Source organism: Cebidichthys violaceus, unplaced genomic scaffold (genome assembly GCF_023349555.1).
Source record: "Cebidichthys violaceus isolate CVI_PGR_0920_01 unplaced genomic scaffold, fCebVio1.0.p SCAF_9, whole genome shotgun sequence".
Lineage (NCBI taxonomy): Eukaryota > Metazoa > Chordata > Actinopteri > Perciformes > Stichaeidae > Cebidichthys > Cebidichthys violaceus.
Window position 1 is genome coordinate 5567714 of NW_027176975.1, and position 18302 is coordinate 5586015.

Here is an 18302-nt window from a genome sequence, read left to right on the forward strand (position 1 = left end):
ATAAGCAGCTAACAACGTATATATGCTGGTAAAATAAATATCTTGCAGTGTCCCAAAGGGATATATATCCAAATAACACAATAACAAGCAAACACAGGCTTTTTTTTTAGCTTCACAGATGTACCTCACAGTTTATATCTGTGAATTCAACAAACTAGTTATTTGTTATTGCAAACCTAATCTTTATTTGCTTTATGATAATTAGATTTTGTCTGCGCTGTAATGAAACAGCAACAATAAAGCAGATCCACAGAGCATACTGTTTATATTTATTTGGCTCTGGACTGATCCACGGGCGTCCTTCCCACACAACTATGACCCGCGTTTTCTATTCCTTTTATTCATTCCCTCACTGGTCTAAGTTATTTATTTACTTATAATCAAGGCTGAAGACATTTCTGCTTGCTGCTGCCTTTTATTCGATTTTTTTTTTTAATGCACTGTAACTTTTATTCATGTATTTGCAACCCCTCTTATTCTACTCTAGCTTTGTTTTTATTTTCTATCCTCTTGGAATTGAATGACTGCTTTAATTGTATTTTAATGTCCTTTTACGATGTGTTTCTTTTGCACTTCGGCTCAATGCTTTTGATGTTTTATGTAAATCGTTTAAATTGCCCTGTTGCTGAAATGTGCTATATAAATAAACTTGCCTTGCCTTTAAAGGAGTCTCAGGTGTGTCGGTCAAGACTTTTTCATAAGCTTGGTAAGGGCCCTCTGCAAACCAACTAAATTGTATCAAGCTGAAAGAAAGAGGAGAAGTTGTGGTACATAATTTGAAATGTGCTTTCTGCATCGCTTCGCCCCCCGAAGGGCTCTTCATAGGACGGAGGAAGGAAAGGAAGGGATTACTCCACGTTTAGGGAAGTGTGAGCCAAGACGAGGGTGCAGTCTGTAAAGTACACAGCAAAGTGCTTTGTATGTCCCTGCCCTGTTTAATCTCTTTGTTGACACCTATAGTCCCTGGCAAAATAAATGGGATTGACTTAAACTAGCTTTCCTCCGACAGAGCTTCCTTGTGTGTGTTGTAAGAAAACCAACCGATACACAATAGTAGCTGAAGCCTTTCCCCAGAAACAAATGTAGATATGCAGCATGCATCAACAAAGACGGGTGCGATGTCTGTTTGACAGCCAATGCTAAAAAAAAAAAAAAACAGGGCATAACTGCTTAAATCCTACAGATGACTGAGGAAGTACTTTATCCATACACAGTCACACTGAACTAGATTTCAGGGCTTTCGCCTTCAATAGCTTTGAATGTGTATTGTGTGTTTTTCACACGTACAGTATAACTTATTTACAGATTCTTATGCTTCACTTGAGCTGTTGAATATCTGTACTGAGTGACACATTTAGACTTGAGGTGCCAGCTTGTTATGGTTTAGTCAACACAGCACTGTAGATCCTCATCACATGTGTGACACCTCTCACTGCGCTCCATTTTAATAACTTGTACGTCTCAAAAAGGAGTTTCTGAGATTACAGGACCTTCAATTACCACCAACATACATAAATGTAAACTGTCACAATTCATTTCTAAACAAACCGGATTTAGCAAATACATGTTTGGTGGGGTTTTTTTTTTTGTTTTTAATTCAAAGGGAGTGAAAATGAAAAGCATTATTTTTGTGGATCAAAGCTGTGCCTGGTTTTGCCCAGGGCGTGCCGGAACACTTTTGGTATTTTCATGGCCAGAGGCATGGGCACTGGATGAGATTAGACACGATCTCCCATCATACAGTATTAGGGAGTGTGTTAGCAGCTGGTTACAATTGTGGTCAATTACAGTCACTCTTTTCATCCCCAGGGCTCTTCCTGTAATGATGCACTGGTGATTTGGTAATCCAGTGCGGAAGTTACGCTTCCTGTATATGCAGACTTTTAAGAGTGACTACACAGCAGCCCAAATAAACCGCTAAGATAGTGGTGAAGTTTTGATTTACGTTTGTGGACATATGAAATATCTGTGAGAAACATCTACAGATACTCTATGACTACCACTATGCTGTCAGTGCATTGTTTTTGTCACTATTCTGCTCCACAGCTCACCTCACAGCACACACTATTCAGTGCCATGTGTGTAAACTTTTAAAAAGGAATCTTTTAATCATTTTACAATTAAGAAAAAATTGGAAAAGATAAATAGTGTTTTTTCCTTCTCTCATGTTTTCTGTGTCTTGGACATATAACTTTTCACATACTTGTGTTTCCTTCATTGAATCTGGGGACATTTACTACTGCCCTGTAACTGCACAGCCATGTATTCCTATTTGGTCATGTTTTGTCTATTTTTATTATATCTTATTTTCTACTCCAATTGATTTTGATCTTCTTCTATATATATTTTTTTAATGTTGTTCAAGTGCCTCTCTTTGCCTTAATGCGAGGATGTACAAAAAAGGAAGTGGTACATAATAAGCTATTTAGTCACAATAACTGCATGCGTTACCTCAACATCTTCACTAGAATGTAAGCGGTTACATAAACACACACACACACACACACACACTATACTGTATGTTTCATAGCACACAAAGTGTGATGTAATGATAACAGAGCATGAGTTATGTAAACTATAGTTATAAGATGGACTTCAGAGGCACTCACAGGTGTATTCATTGTATAATCTAGGGGCTTTGAACAACTTTATAAAATCACACACACACACACACACACACACACACACACACACACACACACACACACACACACACACGGCTCAAGACCTACCAGACTTCCCAGTTTGGAAGACGAGGAGTTGTTTCTGTGTTTGAGCAGACCACATCCCTCCATGCCCGGGGCATCTTTGTGGTTTCCATGGATACGAGGCCCACCAGCCCCCTCAGACGAGGAGCGAAGACGCCTTTCCATCCGCATCACCTCATGATAGGGGCTGACACTGCTACACAGGGAGGCTGGAGGAAAGGGATAAGTAACGAGAGGAAGCGAGTCAAACAGACAAAAGAATCAAGGTGAAACTGTTCTAACAGTGATTCTACAAACAGAGAAGTAATCATATTTTTATTACATTTCCAACTGGTGGCAGTCAGACCCATTTTCTGTAGGAAAAAGGTTTCTTCATGAAAATGTAATGACAAAACAGCTCTTACTTATAGGGCATTTTAAATTGAGTCAAGTCTTCCCTTTCTGAAGCTCTTCAGCCATATTGCTTTTGGTAAAATGCTATTTATGCCTGTTTTGTAATAAAAAAAGTTTTATAGACCAAGCTTGCTGTATAACACTACAACTAGAGAACAAATGTGAGATTTCGAGTGCAATACTGTTCAGTCAGACAAACAGAAGATTGCAATAATGCTCTATTTTGATTAGAGATAGATGTGGAAACAGACAGACAATGCCACGTAATCTACTTAAGCAAAATGTTATATGACATTTATTAAAAACAGGACTTCATGCCGACCTTTTTCTCTCTTCCTCTTTCACTCTCACACACACACACACACACACACACACACACACACTGACACATGCACGCAACCACGTGCACACATAGTTTCCCCTATGTTTATGTGTTTGTCTCCTTGTCTTTGTTCTTGTGAAATCACTCTGAACAAAAAGAATGGTTATTTGCACTTTTTGGGCTTCGCACTGAGCAAAACAAAACATTGAGAAAGCCTAATGATTACCATGTCTCCTTGTGTATTCAACCATTTTACTAGAGGCTCAGTCCTTTTCAACAAGAGAGGAAATTCAAACACGGGGGCCCACATACCAGAGGCCCGTGATGCTGTTTGCTAAAATTAATATACCGTAGTCAAATTCTGTTTTTGTGGACAAGTTCACCCTGTTTTAAAACTTCTAATAATAATATTATATTCATATAGCACTTTTAAAGCTTAAGCACAAAGTTATTTCGAGATTAAAAGATTTACAAAATAATACAAAATAAACAACGCGGGTCATCAGAGCACTTAAGTCAAGCAGCACTGAGCCCATACACAAACAGATGGAGGTGCAAATTTAAGTAAAGGAAATAACCTATAAATAATAAATAAGATGCAAATATGAAGAGGTGATCTCGTAAAAAATAACTAATCATCTCATTTAAAGCAGATAGCGTGCCAACAAAAAGCAGAAAAAAACAGATAAAATAGCCAAATATATGGTAAGTACAAAAATGACGATACTAAAGCAAGCACAATTTTAATATTTAATGAGAATGAAGTTGAAATAAAACACCATAAAATAGTAATAAAAAGACAATATGAATTGTGCGATAGTGGAACTTTAGCGGCCTGGCTGGGCTGTGAGGGGTTAACACGTCTTTAATATAATACGGAGCCAGACAACGGATGGCCTTGTGGGCAGTTAACAAAATCTAAAAATGTATTAAAGATAATGGGCAGCCAGCTCAGTGATGCTAAGATTGGAACGATATGATGGGACCTCCAAGATTTACTTAATAATCTGGCGGCTGAGTTCTGGATAAATTGCAACTGTGTGACCGAGTGGGAGTTTAAACAGGTAAAAATAGAGTTACAGTACTCCAGGCGTGATGATGTGAAAACATGCATGATTGATTTCTGTGACGACCCTCCTCCTATCATACACTGGGTACATACACTGTGGTGTTTGATCTGTTACGGGGGCTGATTGGAGGGGCGTCAGCCTTAAATACCCTCTCCAGTTGGCAGCCTGTCTCTCTGGAGGGAAGATCCTTGGTGACTGGCTCACCACAGTTGTTGCTGTTCCTGTTTAAAGTGCTGTTAACTTGGGGTTACTGATGTTGGCTATACGAATAAAGTGCTTCCTGTCAGCAGGCAGCTCATTGTCTCCCTGTTTTTGTTTCAGTCTCTGAGCCGGGCTGTGATATTTCTGTGACATTAAAACTCAGCATGTATCTTATCCTGGAGATCTTTCTTAATTGATAAAATCACGTTTCTGTAACTTCTGGTATGCTGGTCAAAGGATAATTGGCTATCAAAAGTCACTTTACGGTTCTTTGCTTCAGACTTAACATTGTAAGTGAGGTAGTACCAAAGTATGACTGTATCTGTAGTTTATGATGTTCTGAATCCAACATCAAAATGTTATTGTAGGAAGTAGGAACAGAAATTCAGGAAAGTTTCGACTGTTCAGGTAATGTAGTCTAAATGGTGTCAAAGGGATAACATGTATAGAGAGAATCAAATTGGTCTCAGAATAGATCATTGGGGCAGTCCACAGGTGATGCTAGCTGTTGATGATTTAAAATCCTGGATGGAGACAAAACAATTCCTGTTTCCCAGGTAAGAGGAGCTCCTAAGTGGAAATGTTCACTCCAGTGATTCCTACCCACAGTGCAGCAGCATTACGATAGAACAATGTATCCATAATGTGTAGCTTTAAAAAAAAAAAAAAACCACTACCCTCTCTGATATTCTGAAATAAATGATTAGAAATTGTCTGTAAGTTTTGTATGTTAGCCCGATCCAATGTGGGCCCTGTCAGAAGTGGCTGAAAGCAGGCCCTCTTAAAGAAAAGGGGAACTTTCTAGAATATATAGCAGGTGAGGTGTGATGGCGTCTATTATTTTTTTCAATATTATCGCTGTGTTATTGCTGTATTCTGTCTGTCGATCCTGCTAACTGGAAGATAACGATTCACCAAATAGAAATCAATATTCAGCTATTGTCCTGCAAGAAAGAATTGCAATAAACTGCATGCGTGTCAGTGGAAGCAGAACATTAGTGGCATTTGGTTAAAAAGAAAAATCCTTTGCAATATGTTACAGCAACTGAAGAAGAAAGGAGGAGGATGGCAACAAATCATCTTCGGTTAAGCAATAAATTGTCAGACACACACTGTTGCACTACTGTCAACCCACAACTGGCATTGATTTGTTGGACTGAAGGCATCTTTTTCAGATTGAATGTCTGAGTTACTGCTAGAAGAGACAGATACAAGAGTTTTAAATACATATTTTAACCTTTATTTATTTTTCTTGTAATATTTGTAATGTTTGGAAATAGCCTCAACTTTTATCCGAATTTTGATTTAATAAAGAATTTGGAAATTGTAAAAACATGATCGTCAAGTGGAAACAAGCTGAGTAAGACAAGGGTATAAGAATACCTTGATTATGATTAGGCCTGTTTGCACCACCTCCACTTCCTGTGGGAATCTCCTTGAGAGGCTCGGTAATGAACTCTCAACTCTCTTTATTGGACATGCTGTTCACACTTGTTCACTTGTTCAGTCATGCATAAGGAGGTAATAAAAGCCAACAACAGGGAGGGAGCTGGAACGTGGCATCACTTCAACTGCCTTACAAATGTATTCGCCATTAAACTCATTTTGATAGAGATTATCGTGAATGTTTTGGATGAAAACATGGATAATAGCGACGCATTTATGAATGAACATCACCAAAACTTTAACTGGTAAACTAAATTCTGCTAAATATAATTCAAATATTGTGTGAGTGTGTAACAGTGTGTAAGTAAAGCAAAGGAATGAATGAAATAAAAAGCATAGTATGTATATATAGTCAGCGTATGTGTCGTACTAGCAAGCAGCACGCTTGAGGAACAAGTTTGTGTCTGTCTGAGAGTCAAAGTCATCATGCGGGATCATAAATCCTTTTACTTTGTTATTGTCATATATAGTGTTCATTCACAGAAAAACACGCAATTCAAATGATTAGGACATAAATTCTTCTATTATTATTGAAATACTTGCTTTCATCAAAAAACATCTTGTTATAGTTATTTATTAAAAGCCGCTTAGAGCGAATGTCAGGAAGTTAGGAAGTTAAAGATGCATAATACCAGATTAGGAGCAAAATGTTCAATTCTTTTATGATTATTATTTTGTAGGTGCTTTTCTTGCCCTTGTCTGTGGCTGCGCATGTAAATCTGTGATTAAGTGTTTGTATGAGTTTCATACCTGTGTGTGGTTTCCTCAAATGAGAGGACCTTGGTTCGTGGCAGCCACAGAAACTTGCTCTTTCTTGAATGGAGCGCACGTTTCTCGCCCTTCTTTCCGATTGCTCTGGATTAGAGTGACAACCCTCGCTGCGTACCGCACCACACGCCTCGCTCTCACTTGTGGTCTCTTTGTGGAAACTGGCCTTCCTCTCCTCCACCAGCTCAATCCTCTCCTTTGCTGACACCTCATCCCTGGCTTCCTTTCTCTCTTCCTCTCTTTCCTTCCTCTCTTCCAGTGATTGTTCCCGCAGAGGTAGGCAGGGTACAGCTGTCTCAGGCTCTGAGAGGGAAATGGCAGTCTCATAGTCTGTGTTGTTTGCTGTGCTGGTGTCAGGGAGTAAAGGTTTCTCAGCGCTGGACTGGGCTGGAGTGAAGAAAACCTGAAGAGAGGACATTTTGTTGAGAATGCGTCAATGGCATTTGACAATGTTACATTGAAATACAAGAAGAAGTGTGAACTCCAATGAGGCAAAACGTTTACAGGAGGGAGAACCCACTTGAGCACGCATTTAGTAGGTGGATGTTTGTGTCCTCGGGCAGCAAAGTGTGCATGTTTTGATAGCGCATACAGTATATACTGATTAATGGCCTCCAGGGTGCAGAGCTGTGTCTTTGCAGTTGTTATACGACATAAATGGTTTATTTTCTGGAGTTCCCTCCTCTTTACCTTCTATGAACTAGACAATATTATTTCTTCATTGAGCAAAGAGCAATAACAGCACTGAAGGCTTTTCTCTGAAAACTGCTCTTTTCCAAACAGTTTCCCCAAAAAAAAAAACATGAGGGAGGGAGGGGGGGGGGGGTTGGTTCCCTTCCTCTACCAGAAAATGAAATAGAATAGTCTCTGAAGGAGGAAAAGTTGTGAGCACAAAGGTGTGAAATGTGGAGGGCAGTTCATACATGCGTGGGTTTTCTTTTTCATGCCATAGCTCTTTCAATAAAAGGATTCTTCATGCCCGGTGCACAATTTTTATGCCACATTTCACAGATTTCACACAGTGGTCATAAATATTCCTCCTTTATGTTCTTTTTTTTGTTCTTGACATCCAAGGGCACATGTGGTTGAATTGTCTATTCCTGAAGCACTAATGTCGCAGTCTTTTGAGGAATAAATTCCTGTTTGTATGTTTACAAGCAGAGAGAAGTATTGTTCAGGTAATTTAGCATGTCTGTCAAGATGTAAGCACACTAACCTGGGAGGAAGAGACAGCCAAGCTGAAGGTCTCTGGAGCAGGCGGGGGTTCAGGTGGAGCCGCGTCAACAGCCGGGCCAGGCACAGGGGCAGATCCCGGGGCTAAACCAGACCCGGGGCTGGGAGCTGGCAGGGCATCCACCTCGGACACAGAATCCTCTGTGATAGGGATGAACTCTGAAGGGGTCATGGCTGTGGTTCGGTCTTCTGATATCATAGGGGACTGCAGTGAGCTTTCACCACCGGCGCCAAGCAACTCTCCTGACCACGACCCCGGGGTGAGGCCTCCCGCCCCCGGAGCGATGTTGGTGGAGCTCGGGGGTTCCAGGGTCACTTCTGGAGGTCTGTGGTGATCAGAGTTCCGGGAGAAGCGGTGGTGAGCTGAGAAAGATTTGGGCAGCAGCTGTTTCTTCCTTGACGACCGTTTAGTGTTGTTACTCCCCCCGCCGCTGTAGTCGTCGAGGAACCCAGAGTCGTCACCCTCGTTGGCCCCTGAGCCACTGATGCAGTTTATAAATACATTTCGATTATTCGTGGAGGAGGAAGAGGACACTTTCTCAAAATCCTCGGTCTGAGAGCGTGTGATCTTCTTTTGCTTGTGGCTGCCAAACCCAAATGAGTGGCGTGACTTGGGCCGTCCACCACCTTCACTGAATCCCGCTGACGCCGACGCCGTTATCGTCTGCTGGTTATTCCCATTGGCATCGGTGCTCTGCGTCAGCGGGGGGGTGAGGTTTAGGTTGATGGGCTGGACACGCGGCTCGCTGTTCCGTTTAGCTGAGAAACTGAGGGACGGGGCTCGGAAAATGCTCCGGCGTTTCCCGGTACTGCCAGAGCTGGAGTTGGTGCTGGAGGGCGAAGAGGTGTGGACGCCATTGCCCTGTCCGCCCGAAGACGGAGAGGAGGGGAGAGACTCCTGCCTCTTACTGCTGCTGCGGCGGAAGATCGGCAGGCGGGACACGAGCGTGGAACGGCGTGACCCCGATTCACCCATTTAGGAGCTGAGGCAGCAGGGCACTCTGAGGGAACAAACACAAGAAGCATTTGTGATGAGGCGCTCAATACTTCACAAGTTTCAACGTGAGATATGTCCTCTAATGCGGCAGGCAAGGAATCTCAAATTAAACAGTGACATTCACAAACCTTCGAAGCGAACGCTGCACCGGTATAAAATGATTTTCCAAAATTTAAATAAAAAGGCGCCTCAGCGTAGAGACTGTTTAGCGTGAGAAGTCTCACATTACCGGATCACATTCCCCACGCTGAATGAGTCAGAACAAGTTGTTGTTGCAGATGCTTCCGTTGCAACTGATGGTGTTATATGTGAAGGATTTTTGATGTTTCGTGTGTAAACAAAAACAGTGCTGTTTACCCTGTTTACTCCTAGACTCTCCCTGTGAAGTGTGTGTGTGTGACGAAAACAGTTTAACTGCCTGAAAACTTTAAAGGGGAAAAATGAAAAATCATTTAAACATTTTTTGCATAGATATAACGTTGGTTATGAAGTCTGAAAATACAGAGCGTATTAAAGATTCCGAGCGATGGTGGAGTTCTGAGTTCTGGTACATCCGTGCATAATAAGAAGACAAATTGTATTTTTAAACCCTAAACCCCCCTGCCATCTGACATATTCCACAAAAACAAAAGAGGCAACACAGTTATGTTTTCATATTTGTGATGAGGTAAAACAACATGCATCTGTAGCAAAGCTCCAAATGTAGCACACAGAGCGTATGCCCCAAAGATGGTATATTCTAGTTCAGTCTGAGGATAAAAAACAAAGTCTGTACATGCATGAGATTACTGCAGGTGTGAGAGCTGAAGGGTTGCCACATATCACAATTAACATGTATCTGACAGCTAGATCATGAAGAGACAGGACTGACCCAGAGGGAGAGGCGGAGACACAGACAGAGGGAAAAACCAAAAGGCAGACCGTGCAGTACTTATTACAAGTATTCCTATGGAGGTGCTCGTAACTCAAATACAAAAAAGTGCTGATTCTAACACATCCCTACTACTCTGTGCTGCCAAGCATGTTGTGTATGTGCTGCTTAAATCAGTTACTGACTTGTTTGAAAGCAAAACATGTAAAAGAAGAAAAAAAAGCAAAAGTGGGAGTCCAATTTAAAGATCTCAAACAAAAGCGCCGTGTTAGAATAGAAGACTGCACTGAGAAAAGTTATGACGAGCCTTCACTTCCTGGCCTGTGGCTCAGATACATTCACAATATTAACAATCAACTTGCATCAACTGTCTTTGAGAGTAAAACCTGAGGTTGTAAAGCTACAACACTCACTGTGCCTCATGTGATCACCAATTACAAAAGTCTATCAAGTCACAGATTAAAAAGGGAGACATTCGTTTAGGTGAATACTCACGTATTCATTATTTTCTGCAATGAATTAGCCAAACAGTGACTACGCAGTCCTTGTAATGGTGAAGAAGCCGCCTCTGTGAGAGCTGCTGGAGCACTTTGTTTTCGATCACCGTGTAACAAGATTACATTAACACCCTTTACTGAAGTGGCTTATGAGTGTGCCACCTCCTTGAAAGTAAATTTGATCAAGTTCTGAATAAACAGTGATGCAGTTTCTATTTTTATACAAAGGTATCCCAGCGTAATACATAAAAAGAGTCAATGAATACTGCCAGAGACAGAGGAAACCCAAACTGATTTACAGTAAAGACGCGGTGAACAATAGATGCACACGTCACAAAATGCACTCCTGCTTTGTTCCGTCTGTCCTGGATCAGTCGGTCCTGTGCAGGTCAACACACACTGCAGGTTACAAAGCCGTGTAACCTTTTGAAACGCATTTGAGACTTGCCTGTTTTTTTGGATGAGCCAGCAGTTCAGTCGCGCTTAGCTTAGCTGCTTATACCACCACACAGACATTGTGACCAGGCCATGGCCCTGTGACCTGGCTCATGAAGACAAGGTAAACATCCTCCAAGTAACGAGGAGGAGATTAAAATAGGTCGAGAACACCACGAACCAATCGGGGTAATAACCAAACTCTGGGAAGCGATGGCTTACAGGTAGGCGTCAGTCCTGGTGAACCAGCATAATACAAAATCACGGCTAACTCACATGAAGCCTGTCCACGTTAACGCTGACAGGAGGAGGAGCTAGAACTGAAGCAGGCGCTTACTTCCTCACTGGTCTGCCGCTGCACAGGAAGTGAGGCTACCTGTGATGGAGAAGCAAAAGCAAAAAAAAAAAAGTTCCTCAGTTGCTCTTCCCTTTGATTTATACTGCAGTTAGTGCTGAATAAGAAAGCGCAGAGCAAACACAATTTGATTTGCTGTGAGTTGGACTTCCATCTGTCTGTGGACTCAGAAATTGATTGAAATAACTTGAACAACAATCCCCCAATCTAACACTAAACTACTCCTGATTTCTGAATATTTAATTTCCATACGGGCAATTTGGAGTCCTTTAACCTCAGCTGTCTTTGGGATGTGGGAGGAAGCTGGAGAACCCGCGTTGACATGGGGAGAGCACGCAAAGTCAACGCAGCCCGGGATCGAACCCATGAGCCTCTCGCTGTGGGGCAAAGGTTCAGACCACTACACCGCCATGCGACCCCTAGCAGCCATCAAGATACAACAAATTCACTGCCACAGTTCTCAAGATACCTGCGCGACAGGGTTAAGAACGTGGAGGGGAAAAAAATATATATATTTTCCTACAGATGAGCTTCTGACTGCTGTCGCAGAAAGTCAGATTTTACGGCTCAATGCCCTGCAGGACTTCTCTTTAACAACAGAGTAATGGTGTTTGCACCATTATACTCGATTGTAACGCCATCTTTCCATTTCAAACGCAGAGCGCTGTGATGTGCTTTTAACAAACAACACACAAACTATGTTGGTAATGCATTGTTTTGAAACGAATGGCTCTAGGAGTTCAGGGGAGCCCCCTGCCACGCTCCTAATGATCACAGCATTAGCCAAATATCCATCTTCGCTCGAAGTCGTCTGATCCTGCAGTGCTGCGTAGTTCGGGTTGTCTCAGCACACTGAGCTTATACACCAGTTATGTGATAAATCAGGAGGCTAATGTATGGGTCCAAATTCCTCTTTCATGATTCATGAGCATCTGTTGGTTTGACAGAATAAAAAGGTGTGTATGGGGTGTGTCTGGGTGTTCCCTATAAAACAGGTTCTCACTAAGAGTTTCTCAGAACAACTACACATTATATGCAAACCACAATCTTGTAATGCATGAAGATTACATATTAGGAAACACTGTACTGCTGCTCTTACTCCTGGCTGAATACAGAAAACAGTATGTATGATACAAGCTTTCATCAGGTCCTGGTGACTGATTTGGTATTTTTGAGATTACTTTAAACAAATGTAACACAGCGGCTCTATCAAAGTGAGGTATTCAATTTAGCCTGGGGGGGTGGGGACAAAATATCCCAATATTTGATCCCAATATTAACACACAAACAGTATTCACTGTCCTTTAAACTCAAGTACAACATTCTTGCCAAATAAAAATACCAGGAAATACAAATATAAGATACATTTAAGTCATCATACAATAAACAGATTATCAGAATATTAATCTATTATCACTTAATCTATGTTACATTAACATATTATTTCTACGATCTATGTGAGGCATTGCATAAGAGAACTGCTAACCTTATCTTTGCAAGCCACAACATGTGGTCAAAACAACAAGCCATGTTGAGCAAGAGGACTCCTTTTTAAACCAGGGACTTAAATGTCGATTGTATTCTCTCACCTTTGGCCCAACAGAGACATTTGCTTCTCTGAACATATGACAACCCTCTGGTTTGAGCTCACTAAAGAAACAGGAAACTACAATTTGTCACTTGTTTACCAAAAAGCTGAGAAGAAAAAAAACGACAACTGCGGACCACAAACCTCTGCTAATTCAGAGTGCACATCCCATGACATTCTGATACAGCATGTGTTAACGATGAACGCTATAGTGGCGGAGAAACACACTGTAACGTGAGAAAAGACAACACACAAGAAAAACACAACCAAGGACTTTGGCAACAAGTAAATCAAATTTAGAGAACATGATGCAAATAAAAAAAAGAACCCAAGCAAAGTGACAATTAAGACATTCACCAACAACAACACATACATGCCAGAGAGAGACACACTGCAAATATGGAAAACAAAAAGTGCGAAAGACGATAATGCTGGGAAGGATAAATGAATGTACACAAAAACAGAATATTTGTAATTGATATAAACACACAGAGATGAGTGTCTTAGATATATGTAAGAGATGGTGAACACACTCCCTTCCTTATAATGTTGCCATGTCTATTGAACTCATGTAGTATGGGACTATGATATGATATATGATATTGCATTAAACACGCTACAATAATGACTTCTCCATTTGCAATATGCGTCTTGTCTTTACAGTGTAATGATGAGTAATTATGGTTTGTCTAAAGCATCACAACTCAATGAATGGGCCTTAGCATGTTGTTACAGTGTGCTTACAGTACAGTTTCTACAACTGTTCAACAGGCCCGGTTGCTTCTTTTTAATTCTGTCCACGTCTTAGCTGTAGCCAGTGATCACATTCTACAGTGTGCATGAGATCAGATGCAGGAACGTAAATGGATGTAAGCAGCAGCAGCAGCAGCAGCAGCAGCGGCGGGACTCCAGCAGCTGTCAAAGCGAAACGTCAACAACGCTTATAAGAAGCCCGTCGACCTTAAATCCAGACTAGCTAGCTGGGTCAATTCACTGACACTCAACCGTCGCGAGTAAGCTGTGGCGCTAATGGCCCCTGCAGATAATACATCATTACAATGCCGTGCGTCGCTTCCTTCAGGCTGTAAAGGTCACCGGTGCTCAGAGGAGATACTGGAGCAGGCACCGTCCCGGTGGTTCAGCCCGGACTGGCTAGCAGGCAGCGGACAAAACAAGACTCAGCCGTCCGGTAAGGTACGTTACCTTCAGCGGGATTCCTCTACCGACGCCGCTCTGTGCAGAAACAGCGGAGTATATCTTCACTTTGTGGTCATACGAGAACCGAGGATATCTTGAAGTGTACACGGGGACTGGAATCGCACTGAGGTAGCACTTGTGTGTTGCACTGACGCCGATATTACACCTCAGTGACGTGGAGTCTCTTTTCCTCCTTCGTCGCTTCCGCGTTGCAACGACAGGCCGCGAGCGTGCACGGCGTGACGTCCTCCTCCTCCCTCCTCCTCCTCCCTCCTCCCTCTCCTCCCACAGCTCAGCATCCTGCAGCAGGTGGATGGACGGACGGACAATCTTTCTGTGGCGAGTACCATCAATAAACCCACCCATCCATAATCGATTCCTCTCATACATAGCTCATGAAATAGAATATATAAATATGGATTAAACTGCAACCATGTAGTGAACGGATTTGGCTTTTTCTTTAAATCGTTTGTATCAACTGAGATAAGGCAAGCTTCATTCATCAGACACATGGAAATTGATCATTGCAGAGATGAGACAACAGATTAGTAACTAAATAGAATACAGGTACAAAATGAAGCATGAAAAAAGCAAGAATAGAAGGGATGTTAAGGCACCAAGTTATGTTTTTGGGTTGTGACTTCTGCCAAAGCACTGCCTTCACGTTTCCACATGCTTCAGCCGTTAAATCAAAAGCGAAACCACACAGCTGCACGAATATGTGAACATTAAAGAGACAAAACATTATTTAAAAACACTAGTTTTATTTGATTAAATCCCCACACAGCAAATTATAAAGTAGCATTTTCCAGGAATCATAGCAAAGAACATTTCCACATCTTTACATAGAGAACCCACCACGTACACACCACATCCAAACGCTCTGGAGAAAACACAAGAGGACAAATGCACTGTCACTAATTCAGAGTTCAGAACTATTTGAGTGTTGAGGAAAAAAAAAAAAAAGTTTACAAGTCAAGTAGTGTTTGAAGTTTGTATCGAGGAAAAGCCCATTTAAAACCACAAAGTAAACTAGAGTGCAAATTGTCTTGATAGGCTCAGGTCAGTCTAAACTGTTTTCTACAGCTCTTTTAATATTAATATTGCACACACACATATTATACACACCTGCAGAGCCAAACGGCTGCCGACATGCTACAGATTTTCTAAAGCGCAAGCTTGGAAATAGATTGAGAGCCAGCCTGCTAAATATTTGGTTGTACATTAATGAAAAACAGGCCAGGATGCATTAGAATTTAAAATCGGATGAGCCGTCGTGATTACAAGCCTTTTATCAGATTTCTATAGCTATATAAAACTGTGCTGTGACTCAGAGTGGAACAAACCAACAAAACAACATTCACCTGTTTGTTCCGTCATTAACAGGAATACATTCTGTGATGAAAATAAAACCGTGAACCTGCCCTGCAAATTCATAAATGCATAGACGTGTTCTAAAGATGTTGAAACAGTCAAATTTAAAATACAGGAATTAAGGTTCAGGTCCGTTAAAGTAATTCACAGAAACACCTGTGAGACCAAATGCACAGTCACAGAAATCCTATAAATACTTATTTTAAACTGGAGAATGCGTCTGTCCAGCTGTAAAAGCATGAATTTATGAAATGTTTTAACCCCAAATCCCGCAATGTGCTCATTATACAGCCGAAACATTTAAACCGATTCATCAAACCAACACCACAAAAGAAGAAGAAGAAGAAGAAAAGCTTGTTAGTACCATTTGAAAAGCACTCCCTTGACAAAGGCAGTTGAACAGGAGAACATCCGATTACAATAATTTCCACCAATAGTGATACACGTCTTTCAAGTCCACAAGCAAACACCAACTAATAAAACATTTAAGATGTACTTTATTTCACTGAAAATAATATACTCTGGATTAACATGTCCATGGAAGTTAAATCAAACATTTAGAAAAAAAAAATTTAAAAAAAATCACCTTATAATCTGACAAAGAGAAGGCGGAGATATTGAACGGACTGTTACGGACAAAGCTGAAAATCAAACCAAACTCGTTTCTGTGAGGAAAGGTACAGCAGTTAAGGTTTCCCAGGCCTGATGGATAGAGGTAGGTAGCAGTCGGCCCCAATCAGGGCCAGAAACCTGAGAAAACACACACCGACTACCCTAACCCTCCAGAAATCTAAATATACATGAATGTACAAACAAACCCATGTGCAGGCAGAGATGCAGTATGTGTCTGTACAAAAACCAAGCGAACGGTTCGTTCCAGTGTGCCCTCTTAATAAGACTTGAATATCTGAGCCGATTCAAATCAAAGCCAATCAACTACTCATGCGATCTGTCCCACAGCCCACCTCACCAGCGACATACCAATATGCTACACTTTATGCGTCTGCACTACAAGTCAACGGTGGTCTTGATAGTAAAAAGGTACTGAACAGTGTGTTTTGTGATAGCACTTATTGTAAGAACCTGAAGAACAGTGTTTGTGTGTTTTAAAACGGTTAAAGGCCGTTCGGCCACAGAGCGGTGTGTCAGCACCTCGACTTCCTACGCGCTTTGGCTATTAGTGACTTTGTAGCTGTGTAGCTGACGTTGACTACAAGTACACAGTGTTCTGGTACCCGGTTGATTTTATAGTGCATGAGTCACATTCAGTCCTGTGCAAACAGTGAGAGGCTTTAAAATCCAAGTAACTACTCCAGGATTTACATTGATGGTAGCAAAAGGTGAACCGCTTTTGAGAGTGCGACAGTCACTGAGAGACATTAATGTGCTGATTATGTTTACAACGTTTAAAAGTGAAGAAGCTAACTAGGTAGTGATCAAAACGTGATGATTGTTACGATTATCATGTGTGAGGCTTCATTCATAATATTGTGCAAAAAACAGCTGAACGTAACTGTGACAAAGAGGAAAGGTAGTGTTTTCTGTGATCAAGTCAAGAGGAAAAAAGGGAAGTATAGAGAACACCATGAACATTTAGAACTGTGACACCCCCCGTCTGTGATGAAACTACCCACAATAAAAACTTCACATACAGTATTTATGCCAAGTATTTCCATAATGCTTGTGCAATGACACCAACATCTGCTTGCTAAAGCAAACTAAGGGACCCATTTCCTTAAACAAAAAGAAAAAAGGCACAAAGGCGCTAGCTGTATAGTAGCTACAAGGCTCTTAGGTCCACCAAGATTACATCTAAACCTATGCTGCTACTTTTAGACAAATAAAAATCACCCAATAATTACTACTCACAACTCAATCCATCAACATATACCTGGCAAAAGAGGAAGTGTAAATGTAAGCTCAAAAGGCGTTTCTTGTTAAAACAATAAAGATTTAAAGTAGCTGCAGACTAATTCCACTATATTAACAGCTGATCATAGCTGGCAATTAAAACCAGGTCAAATACAATTAACAGATACAGAGACTTTGGTATGTAGAGAAGACCTTTCACATACCAACCTCTGGAGACCTTTGTATGTGGACTCACATTATACATGCCAACTGTAAATAGGTCAGCCTCTGGCAGAGATCCCATTTTCACATTTAAGACCCTGCTCACATCTGCTTTATCTGACTTCATCAAAAACTATTTGGATTGTACTCCATCACCCTGTCATTAAAATCTGCTCTTCCCAGAACACGCAGCTCCCAATGCATCCACATGCTCCAGCCCTCAGAAGGTCAGCCTCTTCGCCGTGATGAACTCCTCCAGTTGGACCTTGCCGCTGCCCATGAGCCCGAAAGCTGGATACATTGTTCCCGAACAATCCACCTGCCTCTCATAAAGGCACCTCATGGTGTCGGCGTCGTAAAAGAACACCCGGCACGCATCGTAATCGAGGCAAACACCCAAGCGCTGTGGCATGGGGAGCACGCGGTTGCCAGGGTCTCCAGACGCCGCGTTTGCTGTGGAGGATGAGGAAGTCTTGGGGATGAAGAGTTTGCCCATCCCAATGGTGAGGAGGGTGAAGGGCTGGGAGAGCTCGTAGCATGTGTCTTCACTGCCGCTGTCATGCCCACTATCATGGTCATACCTGGTGAATGGAAGAGGAAGAGAAGGGGGGGGGGGGGTTTACAGTTTGTGTCAAATGTTTTAAAACCTACGTCAAAGCCAGAATCATAATCCTGTGTAAAATAGAGAGCAGAGTAAAGATCTGCCCAAATTAAAGCTGCATCTATCACTTTCATTATCAATTTATCTGCTGGGTATTTTTTTTTTTTTAAGTC

General features: G+C 41.6%; 2 protein-coding genes across 5 annotated transcripts in view; both read right to left on the reverse strand.

Annotated features, from left to right (window-relative positions):
- ccser1 (coiled-coil serine-rich protein 1) overlaps positions 1 to 14234 on the reverse strand; it is a 110657-nt gene extending 96423 nt beyond the window's left edge. Inside the window, exons 1-4 of one of the 2 annotated variants that reach the window (XM_068703066.1) lie at positions 14088 to 14234; positions 8125 to 9142; positions 6891 to 7311; positions 2733 to 2917 (exon numbers count right to left, since the gene is read on the reverse strand). In XM_068703066.1, coding sequence (XP_068559167.1) covers positions 2733 to 2917; positions 6891 to 7311; positions 8125 to 9117 — 1599 coding nt within the window. In that variant the 5' untranslated portion in view covers positions 9118 to 9142; positions 14088 to 14234. Of the gene's footprint in view, positions 1 to 2732; positions 2918 to 6890; positions 7312 to 8124; positions 9143 to 11217; positions 11374 to 14087 lie in introns of those variants that run through there. The other variant, XM_068703067.1, reaches the window with a different exon arrangement.
- A 711-nt stretch (positions 14235 to 14945) lies between these two features.
- Positions 14946 to 18302, reverse strand: part of trim36 (tripartite motif containing 36) — a 30283-nt gene continuing 26926 nt past the window's right edge. For all 3 annotated transcript variants that reach the window (XM_068702940.1, XM_068702938.1, XM_068702939.1), the window contains one exon: positions 14946 to 18109. In XM_068702940.1, coding sequence (XP_068559041.1) covers positions 17749 to 18109 — 361 coding nt within the window. In that variant the 3' untranslated portion in view covers positions 14946 to 17748. The remainder of the gene's footprint in view (positions 18110 to 18302) is intronic.